The 16,892-nt window shown below is 48.7% G+C and overlaps 1 protein-coding gene across 2 annotated transcripts in view; it reads right to left on the minus strand.

The window, feature by feature from the left end:
* FAM185A (family with sequence similarity 185 member A) overlaps positions 1-13,471 on the minus strand; it is a 52,313-nt gene extending 38,842 nt beyond the window's left edge. Inside the window, exons 1-3 of one of the 2 annotated variants that reach the window (XM_066591991.1) lie at positions 13,051-13,471; positions 8,080-8,189; positions 3,089-3,181 (exon numbers count right to left, since the gene is read on the minus strand). In XM_066591991.1, coding sequence (XP_066448088.1) covers positions 3,089-3,181; positions 8,080-8,189; positions 13,051-13,423 — 576 coding nt within the window. In that variant the 5' untranslated portion in view covers positions 13,424-13,471. The remainder of the gene's footprint in view (positions 1-3,088; positions 3,182-8,079; positions 8,190-13,050) is intronic. The other variant, XM_066591990.1, reaches the window with a different exon arrangement.
* Positions 13,472-16,892: the final 3,421 nt, after the last annotated feature.

Genomic DNA, 16,892 nt, shown 5'->3' on the forward strand with positions numbered 1-16,892 from the left:
GTGGTAAAAGAACGAAACACCTTTAACTGTAAGGCAATCTAAGGCTGAATGCAGACGCCCAGGTCGGATCCGACTGCGGGAGCAGCATGCACCACTGTACCCCTGCAGTGACCCGCGGCTTACCTGTCCGGCGTCTTCACTCTGCGCTGTGGGTGTGCCGGCTGGCGCACAGCTGCAGTGCAGAGCCGGCGCGTCATAGATGACATGGCAGTGTGAGCTAGGATATGCCACGATTTGCACCCCGCGAGCGGAATATTGCAGTTGATTTCCGCTAGTGGGCAAGGAAATACATTTTTCAATGCATGTCCTATGGGCTGTATTTGCTGCGGGATTCAGATCCCACAGTGCATATATGCCCGTATGCATTGGGCCTAACACAAGTATTTGTAAAATTCCGTGTTGAGAGCAGCGTTTTTACTGCATATTTTGGGCAGTAACAACGCAGATAAGGCAATGCGATGACGTCACCATTCCCTCCCAGCAGTATAGTAAGCAGCGGTAAAAACACTGTACATTCATTTCAATGGGCAATGCAGGGCTGCAACGTCTGAAAATAGATTATACATCTTTTGTTGTAGCATTCGTTAGAATAGCTGCGCTAAAACGCTCATCAGAGAAGCCCCATTGTATGAATGGAGGCTTAGTGCAGAGTTCTTACAGAGTTTCTGTAAAAGACCACCTGTGTGTGAGGCCTAAATACCATTCCAAAACTGTGAACCGTAAAGAGATGGCTATACTTCTTCATACTATTAGGGCTCCTGCACACCGGTGAGGGGGATATGGGGATGTGATTCACGGCCTGATAATCGCCCTCGCAATCTTTCTGAAGAGCCCTGGATGGGAGGCGTTTTCACAGGGAAACAGCCTCGCATCCCTGCAGGGCTGAAGGAATCTCCTGCTGCAGCTGTCACAGCCATGGCAGGACATAGCGATTTTCTCCCATTGCTTTTAATGGGGCCAGCGCTGCTGCTGCTGCCACTGCCACTGACAACATGTGGAAACCCTGGATGTGAGGTGTTCTCATTTGAAAACAGCCTCGCATCCCTGTAGAGAATTCGATTCATCCCCGCTGCGGCTGTCACAGCCGCAGCAGGAGATCACCATGTTCTCCCGTTGCTTTCAATGGGGTCAGCGGCAGCAGTGGGAGAAGATCCCCTGCTGCAGCTGTCACAACGCAGAAGGGGATCATGATGTTCTCACATTAATTTCAATGGGGCCGGCGCTTGAAATATAAGCACTACTCCAAAAATAAGCCCTAACTGCCTAGAAAAAAAAAAATTAAATACACCATCTAAGAGGCGCTGTCCGGCTCCAGCGCACACCTCCCGAAGCTCCACGGCACTTGATTGAAGTTCTTTGGCATAGCTTCCTGGTCAGGATGTTGAAAAACGGCGCTCAGCCAATCACAGTTGTGGCGCTCATCCAATCAGAGGCAGAGCTTCGGGTTTTACAGTAAGATTTCCTACTGTAAAAGTTGCATCTAGGGATGAGCGAGCATACTCGGAAAAGCACTACTCGCTCGAGTAATTTGCTTTATCCGAGTATCGCTGTGCTCGTCCCTGAAGATTCGGGTGCCGGCACGGAGCGGGGAGCTGCAGGGGAGAGCGGGGAGGAACGGAGGTAAGATCTTTCTCTCCCTCTCTCCCGCCCGCTCTCCCCTGCTCCCCGCTGTGACTCACCTGTCAGCCGCAGCGGCACCCGAATCTTCAGGGACGAGCACAGCGATACTCGGATAAAGCAAATTACTCGAGCGAGTAGTGCTTATCCGAGTACGCTCGCTCATCTCTAGTTGCATCACATTGCATTAAAAAATGTGCTTTCGTGCGACGCAATGCAACAGAACAGAAGCCCCCCCCCCCCTCCTGGAGAAATTAAAAAAAAAAAAAGTAAGAGTCCCACAGCGCTTGTCCGTGTGCGGTTGGTATGCAGCCATTCACAGTGCACTCACAGCCAATACGCAGTCTCTGCCAGCAGAGCATATGGCTGCTAATGTGCAATTTGCAGCTTTTAGCACATGGCTCATGAATGAGCCCCTAATGTACAGACTAAAAAGTACACAAATGCTTAAAAATACATAAATTTGTATACTTTTCTTTCCCTTTTACAAAAGTGTACACTCAACATCTAGAAATCAGCAGTGCAACATTGAATCCTTATCGCCATGGTGCAAACAGTAAAAGGCTCCAGCGGAGAATGCGGCCCAGCTGCATGATGGAAGTAAGGATGGCAGCACTCATTAATCCTCATCTTCATTAGGCAACATAGTAATTCCAAACAGTGAAGAAAGTAAACCAGAGGCTGAGATTCTGTCAGTACATGTCTGTATAGTGGTAAAGGGTTAATCCTCTTGTTTGAATGACTTTCACTTGCATAAGTAATTGCACTTGTGATGTCATGCGTTATATTATAAATATATATTTTATAACCTTGTGCTGTTTATATCATGCTTGAAAAAGGCACATTTATTGTGCCTTCACACTTGTAAGAAAATCCCACTTTTTTGAGCCATGCGAGAGTGAGTGTAATTGCAGAATTATGAAACCAATGATTTTCAATGGTTTCATTCCCATTTGCGATGTAGTCACTCATGCGATGTGGCGTTAAGAATATACATATTACAGGTCTTATCTTTCTGCATTTTGCAATTCTTTTTATCTTCCATGTTTCCCAATGGAGCCTCCTTTTTATCGTATTAAACACACAAACTTGCGATTTTTGTGTGATTCGATGCATTTCTAACATTAGAGACTCCTACTGACTTTCGCACAATACAATTGCAGGCGGCAGCGATGCAAGATCATTCTCAGGAAAAAGCATCGCTGACGCTCAAAAATCGCTTGAACAAAGACGCGATTTTCTCACAGCAAGATCACAATTGCCTGTGTTATGGAGCCCTTAAGGCCAAAACATTGCATAATCCAGTGTAAACTTGAATTTGTGTAAGAGCGCTGCGGTCCCTGCTCGCCTATTGTATACACTAATCGTACGTTAAAAACACAATGTGAGCAGCCCCAAAGACTACTCAAACATATCCAGCATGTAAATTCAGATTTCACTCAACAGCAATCTAACCAGTGATTATACTTACACTGTGAGCCAAGGCTTGGATATCAACATTGGCATGGACTGTCCCCACGCACACCACTTTGCCTCCGTTTGTACGAACGTGAACATTGTGACCCTGAAATCACACAAGCACATGGTAATGAAGGTGGTGATACAGACGGCGGTAAGCATGCAGGTCACAACCAAAATATAGAAGTTAATGGGAAATAAAAGAAGTCTGTATTAAACTTAGTATTTAAACAATTCAGCTTGTGAGTGAAGCAGATACCTGGACATCCATGCTTGGTAACCAATAGATTTCCATTTATAGTTTTCTGCATTTCAATAGCTATATCCTTTTATTTTGTTTTGATTAACATACCTGTGTAAGACTATATTTTCTGTGGGAGAACATAAGAAAAAAAAAACGCAATGCCAGAGTTCAGTTTTTTTGGGGGTGGTGGGTGAGCACCCACTATGGTAAAACATAAAAAGCCCTTTATAAATGTTATATTGCTGTAATCGTACGGACCTGCTACATGAAGTGAACACTATGAAAACAAAACCTCCCCAAAAATGGAACAGATTAGTTTTTGTTTTTACATTTATTTCACATTATATGGTACTTTAAAGTGTACCATTAAGAAATAGAACTTGCCCTGCAAAAAACAAGCCCTCATACAGCCATGTCAATAGAAAAATAAAGTTATGGCTCCTGGAAGAGAGACAAAAAGATGAAAGTGAAAAATAAAGTTTAAATGGTCCTTACCTTTTCCAACAAGTTGTGTTTATGTGATAGCTAGTGCCATAACTAGTAAAAGTGTAATTTACTTTACCTAAAATGATGTTTTTTGTACTGAAAAATTCCCCAAAAGCGCTGGCTATTAGGGGTCTCCCTGCCTTCTAGCTTGCGGTCCAGTGCCTGCTGTAAAGTGACGTTATCTCTGTTAACAGCCACGACTCCTCCCTTCAGTTCTGAGAGAACCAAGAATCAGATATACAGCCTGCAGAAAAGGGAAAATGAAGCCAAAGGCCATGTGGGTCGGACGGCTTCCATTGACTTTAATAGAAGCAGTCCGCGCACAGCCCGCACACAATAAAAGGAGCATGCTGCGATTTTTCCTTTGCAAGCAGAAAATTGCAGTTGCTGTCCACTCATGTAAGCGGACATGCGGATGCAAAATTGGTTGGAATTGGTGCGGAATGCCGCGGATCGTCCGCGCTGGAGACGATCGAGCATTCTGCAATTCAAACCTGGTTCGTGTGCAGCCGGCCTAAATATGAATAAATACTTCACCAAGGAGGCCTGTTTTTTCTTTTTTTTTTAATACCTTACCCCAAAAAAGAAAAACATCAAAAACAGAAGACTGTTTGTGGGTCCCCTTATAGTCTGTGGGTGAAGCAGAATCAGGTGAGAACATTCATTTGGCCGCGGTATTTACCATGGACTTCAGTAGAGTGACCAGGCACTTGCTTGTAGATCACCGATTAGAATATGAGGGTCTTTTATCAGAATCAAATCAATGTACCATAAATTTGGAAAACAGCCTTTTGGCATTGCGGTCTAAGAATTCATGCACACAACCGAGTCACGTACATTTAGGGTATCCACACACGGCAAATTTGTTGCCGAAATTTTAGACTGAAAATCCACTCGCTTCATGTTAATGGGGTTGTTTCTGGAAGTATGTGCTTCAGCAAACCTCATTAAAGGGGTTGTCTCGCGCCAAAACGGTTTTTTTTTTTTTTCCCCATAGGCCCCCCGTTCGGCGCAGGACAACACAAAAGGATGTGTTAAAAAAAAAAATTTTATTACTTACCTGAATCCCCGCTCTGCGACGTCTTCCTTCACCAAGATGGCCGCCGGGATCTTCACCCACAATGCACCGCGGGTCTTCTCCCATGGTGCACCGTGGGCTCTGTGCGGTCCATTGCCGATTCCAGCCTCCTGATTGGCTGGAATCGGCACACGTGACGGGGCGGAGCTACGATGACCAGCTCTCCGGCACGAGCGGCCCCATTCACCAGGAAGAAGACCACACAGCGCAAGCGCGTCTAAAAAAGCAAGAAGACATCAGAATTAGACGGATCCATGGTGACGGGGACGCCAGCAACGGAGCAGGTAAGTGAATAACTTCTGTATGGCTCATAATTAATGCACGATGTACATTACAAAGTGCATTAATATGGCCATACAGAAGTGTATAACCCCACTTGCTGCCGCGAGACAACCCCTTTAACATGAAAGTCTCCAATTTCTGTAATCAAATCTGCCGCCTGCACGCATACCCAAAGAACCAGTGCCAGGATCCATCCTTGGCAATGAACGTATAGCGGGCGTACTCAGCCTAATCAAGGTAGGGCCAACTTTGCAAGAGCCAATGGTCATTTTACAAACACCCCCTACTGACATGATTTTAATGTAACCCTCGGTGGTTTTTTTCATGCTTCTTTGCTTACAGCAGAGCTGGTGTTTGCAGCTACTCTATTTCCAGAACATGCTGCTCCGTCACCTTTACTGTACAAACACTTTGTGACCCCAGTGATGCGTTCCTGGCTTTACTGCGTCTTCTTTACTTTCATGCAGGGAACTGCGGGGAATGGTGCATCTTGTCTCCACCAGCAGAATGGATGGAGACAAACTGCCCGCCCACATCTACACCCACAACTTGGGATTGGCTAGGCACCAGAATGGGTAGAGGCAAAGTACACGCCCTCAACTTCTGATTGGCTGGCCCATAGCACCCGCAACCCTTACCGTTGCAAACATACTGAGAGGGGGAAAAAAAGGCACTGCCAGACAGTTGCTGGCAGCAGTGTCCCGAGTGGGGAAACAATAGCAGCTGCTGTCAGTCCTGGGCAGAGGCGCCCAGCCTAGAGCCACAGCAGGGGTCCAATAAAAGCTGACACTCTGGTCTTCGGCACAGCCGAACAGCACAGCTCCGGAGCAGAGTGCCAGCTGTTTGTCTGGTACTTGGCAGAGCCGCCAACTGTGTCAATGCAGTCCTCCACATAGCCGGCCATCCACAGTGCCGAAGCGGAGAACAGCTGTGAGTCAGGTCCTCGGCATAGCCGGCCAGCAGAAGCGCCGTAGTGTTTTGTAGCTGTCTGTCAGTCAGTCCAGTCCTCCTGTCGGGTCCTCGGCATAGCTGGCCAGCACAAGCAAGCGCCGGAGCGCCTTGGAGCTTGCGGGACCTGACATGCTGTGTGTGGGGAGCAGCCAATCCACTGCTGGGAGCGTCACCTGCCACTGAGCCAGGCCAACCCATTTCTCCACCCCTAGTTCCAGTGGAGACAAGATACACCACTACCGGGACTGCGTGGGGCCACCACCGGCAGAACATAAAACGGAGCGTTGGTTCAATACCTCTAGTTCACTAACACTACTTCTAGTTCACTCTGGGAATCCTCCTCCCCCATCTACAATGCCCCAATACAATAAAAAAATGGCATCTTACCAGAGTACTACCATCACCACATGTGAATCAAGCCTTAGGATAATTTCACACAGGCAAGCGCGATACTGGGCGGTGAAACACAGCCCAATATCACGCTTGCTAACATTTGAATAGCTCTCAGATGCGAGGTGTTTTATGTCAAAACCACCTAACATCACTTTGGGTAAAAAGTGATCCTGCACCGTGGCAGAGGATTGAGGAGTTTCTCCCACTGTTTTTAATGGAAGACCTCGCATTGTATGCACCTAGCACATGGTGCGATGCAGCCGCTAGCCCCATTGAGTACAATAGGAGATACGATGCGAGAGCGCGCACAAAGATAGAACACGCTGCGATTTGTTTCAAAACATCGCTAATGTGAATAAACCCAAAGAATGGGGTTCATATTTGTGCGTCTCACAACGTATAAATCTCGTACGATTTTCCTGAGGACAGGTCATCATTAGTTTAGTGCCAAAAAGCTCCTTAAAAAGTTCAAAAGGGATCTGCACGCCTTTGTTGAACACGACAGTATTACATATTATGTGAGCTAGATCACTGGAGATGGGTGGCTGATCCTGGGAGTTATTTTGGACATATATCTGGAGTCAGGAAGGAAGTTTATCCATAAGATGGTTACTATCTTCTGGGTTTTGTTCATCTTCCTCTGGATTAACATTGCAGAGTAATAGGCTAAACAGGGTGGAGGTCTTTCTTCAGCCTTAGGCCGAATGCACACGGGTGGGTCAGATTCCGCATGCAGGAGCCAGCAGTGGAATCCAACCCTGTGCCCAGCTGGCATCCGTCTGTACCTGTATCATCTTTTCTGTACTGTGGATGGTCCGCAGGGGTTGCCGTCAGACATGCGCAGTACAGATTTTTTTTTTTAAACTCCTGCTTTCCTTGCGGAATCTGTGGCCCGTACGGCTTCTATTGACTTCAATGGAAGCAGTCCATGTGGAATCCACAGGAAAATGTAGCATGCTGCGATTTCTCATTCGCAAGCAAAAACCGCAATTGGTTTCTGCTTGTCTGCATGAAGAATCATTTTACATAGCATGTTATGGAGGGTTATTGCTGCGGACCCCAGAGGCAGATGCCCACTCGGGATTCGGCAGCAAAAATCTACTCATGTGCATGAGGCCTAAAACTGATGGCCTACTCTTATGGTCCTTTTACACGGGCCAACAGTCGGGTAAATGACTACACGATCGTTGATGTCACCTCAAGTTGTCAGCGCTTGTGCAGAGCGTTTAGACTGAAAGGCGTTGCTGACTTCGCGCTCAGCGCTTCACCTTCTATGGGAAGCACTGAGCGGGGAGCGTTTACACGCAACGAGAAGACAGCAACCCAGCAATAGTCTTTTCGCTGATTGATAGTCAACAATAAACAACCGAACGAATAGTAAGCGATTTGTTTTGCGTTTACACTGAACAATTTTTGCTCAAATTGGTTTGTTTGAATGAATTTTGAGCAATAATCGTTACATGTAAATGGGCCATTAGGCTTTTTGAAGGGACGTTGGTGCTGCAGCGAGTGCTACATCCCCTTTACTGTTTACAAAGCACAGCTCTATACTTTTAGTAGCAATTATTACCTTGACGGACTGCAGAACACTGGTCCCTTTCTCCGTTTCTATTTGGCAATTGTCGCACTCAATTTTCCTTACGTCCACATTGCCATGTCCCATGGTTTTGATGTTCACATCTAAAAGAAAATACAAAAAAAAAATTTAAGAGCAAAAGCAAAAGTTTACCAAGTCCGGCATTCCCTGCGCCAGGCTTAGTAAGATTTCCCCCAGTGTACTGAATACATGAAGAAGCACACACCTCTACATGTATTCAGCATGTCCCCGACACCTTAATGTGCCTTCAAGGAAATATACGCCTGGGATAACCTCCACCAAATGTGACATAACATCAACGTGTTTGACCAGGGAAGCCATGTCCCATCTGCCCGGCACCCCTATTATTCCTCATTTGTACTCTGTTCATATCGCTTTGCTGGAAGCAAGCTGGGCAGTGTACTACCTCACTCACAAGAAGGCACTAACGTATACAGGTGTGGACGTTCACAAGCCGTCACCTGAGGCAACACCAGGTCATAATAAATTCACTGGTGTGTAAGGCCTCATGTCCACGGGGAAAATCAGGTCCGCTACGGATTCTCCATGGAGAATCCATAGTGGGTCCCTCCTGCCCCGCGGACATGAGCGCTTAAAATAAGAATTAACTCACCTCTCGCCCGCTCCGGATCTTCCCTTCGCCGCGGCTTCATCTTCTCTCCGTCGCGGCCGGATCTTTTTTCTTCAGCCCGGCAGATGTGCAAGCACGTCAATTGCGTGCCCTGCGCATGCGCCGGCCCGAAGAAAAAAGATCCGGCCACAACGGAGAGAAGATGAAGCCGCGGCGAAGGGAAGATCCGGAGCAGGTGAGTAAATTCCGATTTTGGTCTCCCACGGATCTGGGCGGCTTCCATAGGCTTCAATAGAAGCCTGCGGGAGCCGTCCCCGCGGGAGACCCGCACGAAAATGGAGCATGGTCCAGATTTTTTCATGCTCCATTTTTTTAAAAAAAAATCACTTTTATTGACCATCCGCGGGTATTTATCTACCCGCGGGTGGTCAATGCATCCCTATGGGATGCGGATCCGCGGGCAGGAGAAAAGTTAAAACCCGCTGCGGATTTTAATTCTTCTTTTGCCCGTGGACATGAGCCCTAAGGCCTCATGTCCACGGGGAAACTCAGGCCCGCTACGGATTCTCCATGTAGAATCCGTAGCGGGTCCCTCCTGCCCCGCGGACATGAGCGCTGAAAATAGGAATTTAAAAGAATTAACTCACCCGCAGCGGGCCGGGAAGTCTTCTCTTCCTCACGGCCGGATCTTCTTTTTCGGCCGGCGGATGAACTCGTCACGCCGGCGGCACGTCGCCAACGTGCCGCGCGCATGCGCCGGGCACATCCGCCAAGCCGAAGCAAGAAAGATCCGGCCGTGAAGAAGAGAAGACCTTCCCGGCCCGCTGCGGGTGAGTTAATTCTTTTAAATTCCGATTTTAGGTCTCCCGCGGATCTGGACGGCTTCCATAGGCTTCAATAGAAGCCCGCGGGAGACCCGCACGAAAATGGAGCATGGCCCAGATTTTTTCATGCTCCATTTTTTTAAAAATCCCTTTTATTGACCATCCGCGGGTATTTATCTACCCGCGGGTGGTCAATGCATCCCTATGGGGTGCGGATCCGCGGGCAGGAGAAGAGTTAAAATCCGCTGCGGATTTTAATTCTTCTTTTGCCCGTGGACATGAGGCCTTAAGCTGCCCCGGTGAGGGCAATTACCCTGTTGGCTTCCAGGCCATGCTGCAGTGCGACTGGAAGCAAGATTATTGTAACGTTAAAAGGCATTTTACAGGAAACTGAAGTTCATACAATAAAGGGGTTTTGTCATTAAAAAAAAATTCTATACTCATGTATTCCTCCTCAGGCAGACTCCTTCCCGCATCTCCTCATTGCTGATCTTGTCACCTCAACTCCGGCCGGCTATGAAGCATGCATTCCTTGCATTCTCCTTCCGGCAGGTCAGTGAAGGTCATGTCCCTGTGAAGTAGCGCTCACTGGCAAGGAAGGAATGCTGATCTGCTGCAGGGACGGCGCACATGAGCAGTTTCTGCAGTAGCTCGGCACTCCCTGCCAGCCTGTGACATAGCGGGTTACAATTGTATCTTGTCTCCACAAGTATGGGTGGAGATCTAGTGATGGGCTGTATCCACCCAGTGTACGCCCATAAGCTACTGATTGGCTGCCTGCAGCAAGGTCCTAGCAGTGTGGGGATTTACTTATGGCTGGGATGGAGGGTTAGTTTCAGGCTGTATCCACACGGGCGACAGCACTATTGCTGCTACAAAACAGATGCGATATTGCTGCTATGTGCACGCAGTTTTGTAGTGTCAATGGCGCTTTTTTTCTTGTTACAAATGTAGCATCGCGTCGCTGCTACATGCGATTTTCTCACACGACAAAAATCACACGATTTTGTAGCAAGAAAGTTAATAGGACTTTCTAATCTTGTTTAAAAATTGCACTGCATAGCATGAACGTCACAAGTTCGCGGTATGCGATGCGATAAACAAAGAGGCTCCATAGAGAAACATGGGCTACAAAAGATAGCAAATCACACTTGTATAGAGCATACCGCAATTCTGTAGTCTCGCAATGTAGCAGCCTACAAAACATCGCATGTGTGAAGGAACCCATAGGAAAGCATGGGCTCCACATACATGCGATGTGTAGCAAGGTCACATTGCTACAAAATCGCCCATGTTTTAGGCCTCCTTTACACGGGCAACAAAGGTGTCTGATTTTGTTGCATTGCTACAAATCACATGTATGTGGAGCCCATGCTTTCCTATGGGTTCCTTCACACATGCGATGTTTTGTAGCATGCAACAACCATGCGACACAAAAACCTCACAGGTCCGGCGATATGCCCGCGACTCGAAGGTTTTGTAGCCCATGTTTCCCTATGGAGCCTTCCTCCCTGTTGCATCGCACGAAAACGCGATTTTCGTGCGGTGCGATACAACTTTGATAGTAGGAAATCCTATTGTCAAAGCCCTAATCTAAGCCCTAGCTGCAGGAAAAAATAAAAAAGGCATGCATCACCTTAGAAGCGCTCTCCGTTCTCCAGAGTCCCGACACTGCTTCTTTTCTTCATCTTCTGGGCGGGGATTGAAAAATCCCCGTCTCCTGAAGTGCTGGCTGTGATTGGCTAACGCTTAGCCAATCACAGCAAGTGCTCGATGAATGGCAGTGATTGAACCAATCAAAGCCATTCATCGAGCACTGGTTACGATTGGCTAAGCGTCAGCCAATCATAGCCAGCGTTTCCAGCAGCCGGGGATTTTTCAATCCCCGGACAAAAGATGAAGAAGATGATCAGTGCCGGGACCCGGAGAGAAGCTGCTGCGGCACCCCGGACAGCGCGGGAGAGGTGATGTATACTTTTTTTCCCCCCTTCTTTAGTTACAGCTTATTTCCAGGGTAGGGCTTATGTTTTAAGAATCTCGAGCGGCGGGTGATTGACAGGAGCCGACAGGGGAGATATGCCCACCCGTTCTCCAGCCCAGCCATTCCAGTGGGGGGTGTTGGTTGTGGGCGTGCATTCTTATGGTGGAGACAAGATACAACAAAACTGACATAACATACATTGCCAGGCAGGAAGGAAACTGCTTGTGAATGTACATAACCTCACAGGATACAGAAGAATCAGCCAGTTGCAGGTGAGGTGACCCGCCCTGGGACTGCAGGAGACAGGAGAAAATCGGAGGGAGAAGATGAGGTAAGTATACTGTCTGGGGAAAAATAGGGGAGCATAGAAATTTTTTTTTTTCTTCATGACAGAACCCCTTGGTATTAGTGTACCTTGATGCCACCGGAAGTGTGGGTGGTGACAAGATACTTGGTGCTTGACAGGGGGGTGACGCCCCCTGTTCCTGATTGGCAGCTGGTTATGTGGCTCTCAGCAGGTCCTGGCACTTTGCACTGCAGTCTCCTCATCGCACTATACCGGTACCATGCTGTGAGTGTCGGTGGTTCCCTCCCCCCAGCATCGGTGCACTGTCTTTGCATTAACGGGCCGCTGTCATCCGCCTGTGCTGCTGGCCCCGCTGTGTCGCCGGCGCCCTGTCCCCACCAGCGGTGCACTCACTGTGGCCTTCAGTTACTGGGTCGCTGTCATCCCCGTGTGCTGCTTGCCCTGCTGTGTCAGCTGCCTCCCACCAGCAGCAGTGTACTCACTGTGGGCTTCAGTTAAGGGGCCGCTGTCACTCTCCCCGGCGGCACTGCGCTGCCGTGCAGGAATACAATAACCTCGCCTCCCTTATAGCGGCCCCGCTCTCACTCTCCATGCCGTCTCTGTTCTCCCACCTTCCTTCCGATCACCTTGAGCGGCAAGGAGGAAGCGGAGAGCCGGCAGTCGGCACATGGAATCGCTGAAGACCGCTGGTGGGATCAACAGTGATCAGCGGAGCTGCAGCACTGTGAGCCCCCCCACATACAGAAGCACCCTGTACCCGGCCCTAATTGATGCCAAGCTAACTGCAATACATACTGTACTGCTAGGACCTTTGACAAGCAACAAATGGGGAGCTAGGGGTGTTCCTACATCCAAGCCCTGTTAAACCCCTAGCTTTCTGGTGGAGTCAAGGTACACTAATACCGAACCCCTTTAAATCCAAATGCACAGAGGTCACCCTGCTGGTGCTCCAGGGAGGCAGTAGCTGATATAGGCCATTATCTGGCGGTGTGCCCGATTTGCACCACCCAACAACATGGGCATCTCTGCATCACATTCCTGCAGCTCCTAGTTTGGGGATCTGCTGCACTGTGGAGCATCCACCATCCGCCCAGCATCAGCAAGGGTCTGCCCGTTACTGTGCACGGTCCTACGGTTCAGGCTACTATGCCTCCTGCCAAAACACCAATGCTTCCTATGATAGTTATCCCCAGCCCCGGGGAGCCCCGCACGGCAGTGCTAGTCGTGCACACCGGTGACCTGCCCTCTCCCGCGGACATACCGAAGCGCACCGGGGTGGTGACCTCCACACACGTCTGGCTGTCTATGTCCTGCGAGCTGATCAGCACCTGCTTGCTCTCCTCGTCGTACTTCACGTCTATGTTGTCCAGGTCCAGTCCCCGGTGCACGTTGCGGTCCACCCCGCTTACCATGACAAACACCCGGTCAGCGTCCGGGTAGGTGAGCGGGTCCTGCGGTCTGACCCGCACATGACACGGCAGCCTTACCCGCAGGCTGCTCAGCGGGTGCACGATGAGTGTCCACTGCTTCAGGGGCTTATTCCTGGACTGCGCTACCCAGCGCCGACATGCCACTCTACGTGTGCCAGCCGCCAGAGACCACAGGCGGCTGCGACATACCAGGGAGACCATCATTGCCCTAAAGCAGCCATGCAGCAAGTTGTCTCAGATTTCTTTACGCACACAACTCCCCGTTGCCGGGAAATGTAGTTTTAAAGACGCAGGACTACACATGGCCTCTAGTGACAGTAAACTACAACTCCCAGAAGCTCTTGCGCCGGACTTTAGACGTGCTTTCATGTTTACTAGCTGTGGTGACTTATCTCAGTGCGCATGTGCCGGCGCTACACGCCTCTCTATAGCGCACACCTGTGTTGTACACACGTTACTGATCCTAGGGAGAGCGCTAGCATTCCTTATCACTACAGAAGAACTCCTGAAAAGTTCCCATGCCTGGGGACCCCCAGCGCCATTCTTGCCTCAAAGACTCGGTGTAAAATTATTTCCAGCCCTGTACAGGAATGTGACTTTTAAATAATCACAATTTAACCCCTTAGGGACCAAACACTATTTAGCAATTTTACCTATGTGGTGGGTTATTGCCATATTTTTATTCTTCAGCTACCAAAATGATTTTTGTTGCATTTTTTATTCTGTGACTTTAAATTACTTTGATATATAATTTGTATCGTTTGGGATTGCAGGGAGCATATAGTGACGGTTTTGTTGGCGGTGGATCATTTTCTTTAGCGTGACTGCTAAACTCCCTCTCCTTTCTTCTCTCTGCCACTTGCTGCTGTTTTTAATGAGAGGGGGCAGGACAGAGCTATAGGCCTCCTGCACACGGGCAGAAGCTGCCATAGGATTGCGTTAGCAAACACAATCCTAGGCAGACGACCGAGATTTGTCCGCACAGAAATCCCACTCCCCGGGCCGCTGGCTCCGGTTTGCGCATGCGCTGGCAGCCGGCACATCAAACAGCCGGATCCACAGAAAGAGGTGCGTACGTGCTGGTCCCTGCAGGGGCGCGGGACGGGTCCCGCTGCGAGAATTCTCGCAGCCGGATCGGGCCCGGCCGTCTGCAGGCGTCCATACTCCACCCCATCCCATTGCATGCAGTGGGAGCTCAGCACACTAGCTCCCGCCCTATCCCGCCTCCTTCCTCTTGCAGAGAGCTGGGGATGGAAGGGGGAGACAGCAGAGCTAAGCTGTCTCCCCCCGCCCAATGGGATATACACTGAGCCTGTGCATCAGATGGTAGCGTATATTGGCCGGCCGTGAAAATGACGGCCGATATACGCTAGTGCGAATAAGCCCTTATGTATATATTCTTATCTTTTTCTGTAATTTTTTTTAAACTTATTTTTGTAACTTTTTTTTTACCATCTATGCCCACCATGACGTCATATAAAACCTTTGGGGATTGTTCACATTGTCTTTTTTTTTTATTTATTCCATAGTTTTCCATTACAGCTGGGGCATCCACAGGAGCCCCAGTTACAGGGAAAACATCCCCCTGTAGTGATATCAGTCACTGGCAGAGCTGATCAGAGTCTACTAGGACCCTGCAGCTCTGCTGTAACAGGGGGCTCCCGGTGGTCATGTGATCGCCAGGCTGTATATAGCGGAACAGACACTTCCGCTTTCACTTTTTAGCATATAGCGCTCATTGAGCACTTTGTAGCCTGAAAAGGAAAAGGCAGACGTGTTTGAAACCCGCTTCTTGTCTGGGTCCTCAACTGTGTCTGTTTGATTTCAGGAGCAGAGGCTTTAATCCCACGCTGTACTTCAACTATTGGCCAGGACCAAGCGCCATATATTTACTGTGTTTGGTCCTCAAGGGGTTAATCTTTATATCTTAAAGGGGTTATCCTGAGGATAGATCATCAATAGTTGATCGGTCTGGATCTGTGGCTCGGGATCCGACCGATCAGCTGTGCGGGTGCATGCTGTCAGCGCTGCAATAACACAGAGGTCGGAGCAGAAACCTCCGCACCGACCTCTGTGTAGTGGTCGGCGCTTGTAACTGCAGGCATGGCTCTTATTTAAATTAGTGGGAGCCATGCCTGTAGTTACAAGCACCAGCCACTACATGGATGGTCGGTACAGAGACTTCCGCTCTAAATACCCAGAGGTCAGGTCTCTTAAAAGAGGTCTAGGGGCACATGACAAGAACATTGGTCTTCCTCTTTACAAGTCACTGGTCAGACCACACATGGAATACTGTGTACAATCTTGAGCACCGGTACTCAAGAAGGACATATTGGAGCTTGAGAGGGTTCAAAAGCAATAACTAAAGTAATAAATGGAGCAGACTACAATACCCAGGAGTTATGGAAATTGGGGTTATTTCGTTTAGAAAAAAAAAGACAGCTGAGGGGCAACTCAATGCCTATGTATAAATGGGGAGAATTGGCTTATACCTCATTGAGGGTTTATGCTTTCCTCTGGATCAACCTTGGGGGAGGGGGGGGGGGGGAATGGCTGAAGTAGATAGACATGCGTATGTCTTTTTTCGGCCTGACATACTATGTTACTATGACGAAAGATAGGTGATCAATAGAGTACTGTACTCACTATATGCTGCAAAAGCACCCGGGGCACCTGGGTAAATGCCCATCAGGCTCATGCGTTAAGATGGCACTGGGAGGAAGCAGAGCAGACAGAAATAGCCAGATTGTTAGATATAGCGAGAAAATTGATTGAGTTCATAAAAAGGGTAAGTGGTTAATGGCACTGGAAAAGGGAGTGCACATTAAAAGAAAAGCGGAAGTTAAATATGAGAAGCTTTGGATGAAATGGCTTAGTACTCTTGGACCGGCCGCCCTGCATTCCATTCGCACTTCCTTACTGTCTCACTTTTCTGTGTCAGGGTAATTATCACATAACACCGTGTACTGGCGGGCTCCGCTTGTCTCATTGTCCTGTAGGATGACCAAAATGGGACCAGCACAGGGCCCATAAATTATACATAGGAGCACTGTTCGAGAAGTAATGTTCAGCTGTTTTATGTGCGAACCCCGTAATCTTTGTCATTGCCTCATCAGCCTTGGCTACTTTCATCTTTATGTTAAAGAAATATGCCAACTTCAAACAAGACAGGAACTCCTTCCTTTGATGTGATACCACTTTATTGATGGGAACGATAGCAGTTACAAGTTCTGGAGAAATTCTATTTTGTCTGGGAGCATGGGGGGAGGGATGGGGGGTTGTTTATATAAAATGCTTTTCTTTAAAAAAAAAACAAAATTATTCAAGCAGCAAAAAAAAAGGAATCAAGAGCTTTTGCCAGAAAAATCCTTAACGGCTTATTCAGACGACTATATATATCGGCCGGGTATTCACGCCGGCAGATATACGCTGTCCCTCTCTGCAGGGGGAGGAGGCTGGAAGAGCCAGGAGCAGTGCACTGAGCTCCCGCCCCCTCTCCACTATTTGCAATGGGAGGGGGTGGGGCAGGGCTAAGTTCCGAAACTTAGCACCACCCCTGTCCCGCCCCCTCCCATTGCAAATAGTGGCAAGGGGCGGGAGCTCAGTGTATTGCTCCCGCCCCTCTCCTTGCCCTTCAGAGAGGGACACCGTATATCGGCTGGGCATGAAAACC

This window comes from Eleutherodactylus coqui, chromosome 2 (genome assembly GCF_035609145.1).
Source record: "Eleutherodactylus coqui strain aEleCoq1 chromosome 2, aEleCoq1.hap1, whole genome shotgun sequence".
NCBI classification, from domain to species: Eukaryota; Metazoa; Chordata; class Amphibia; order Anura; family Eleutherodactylidae; genus Eleutherodactylus; species Eleutherodactylus coqui.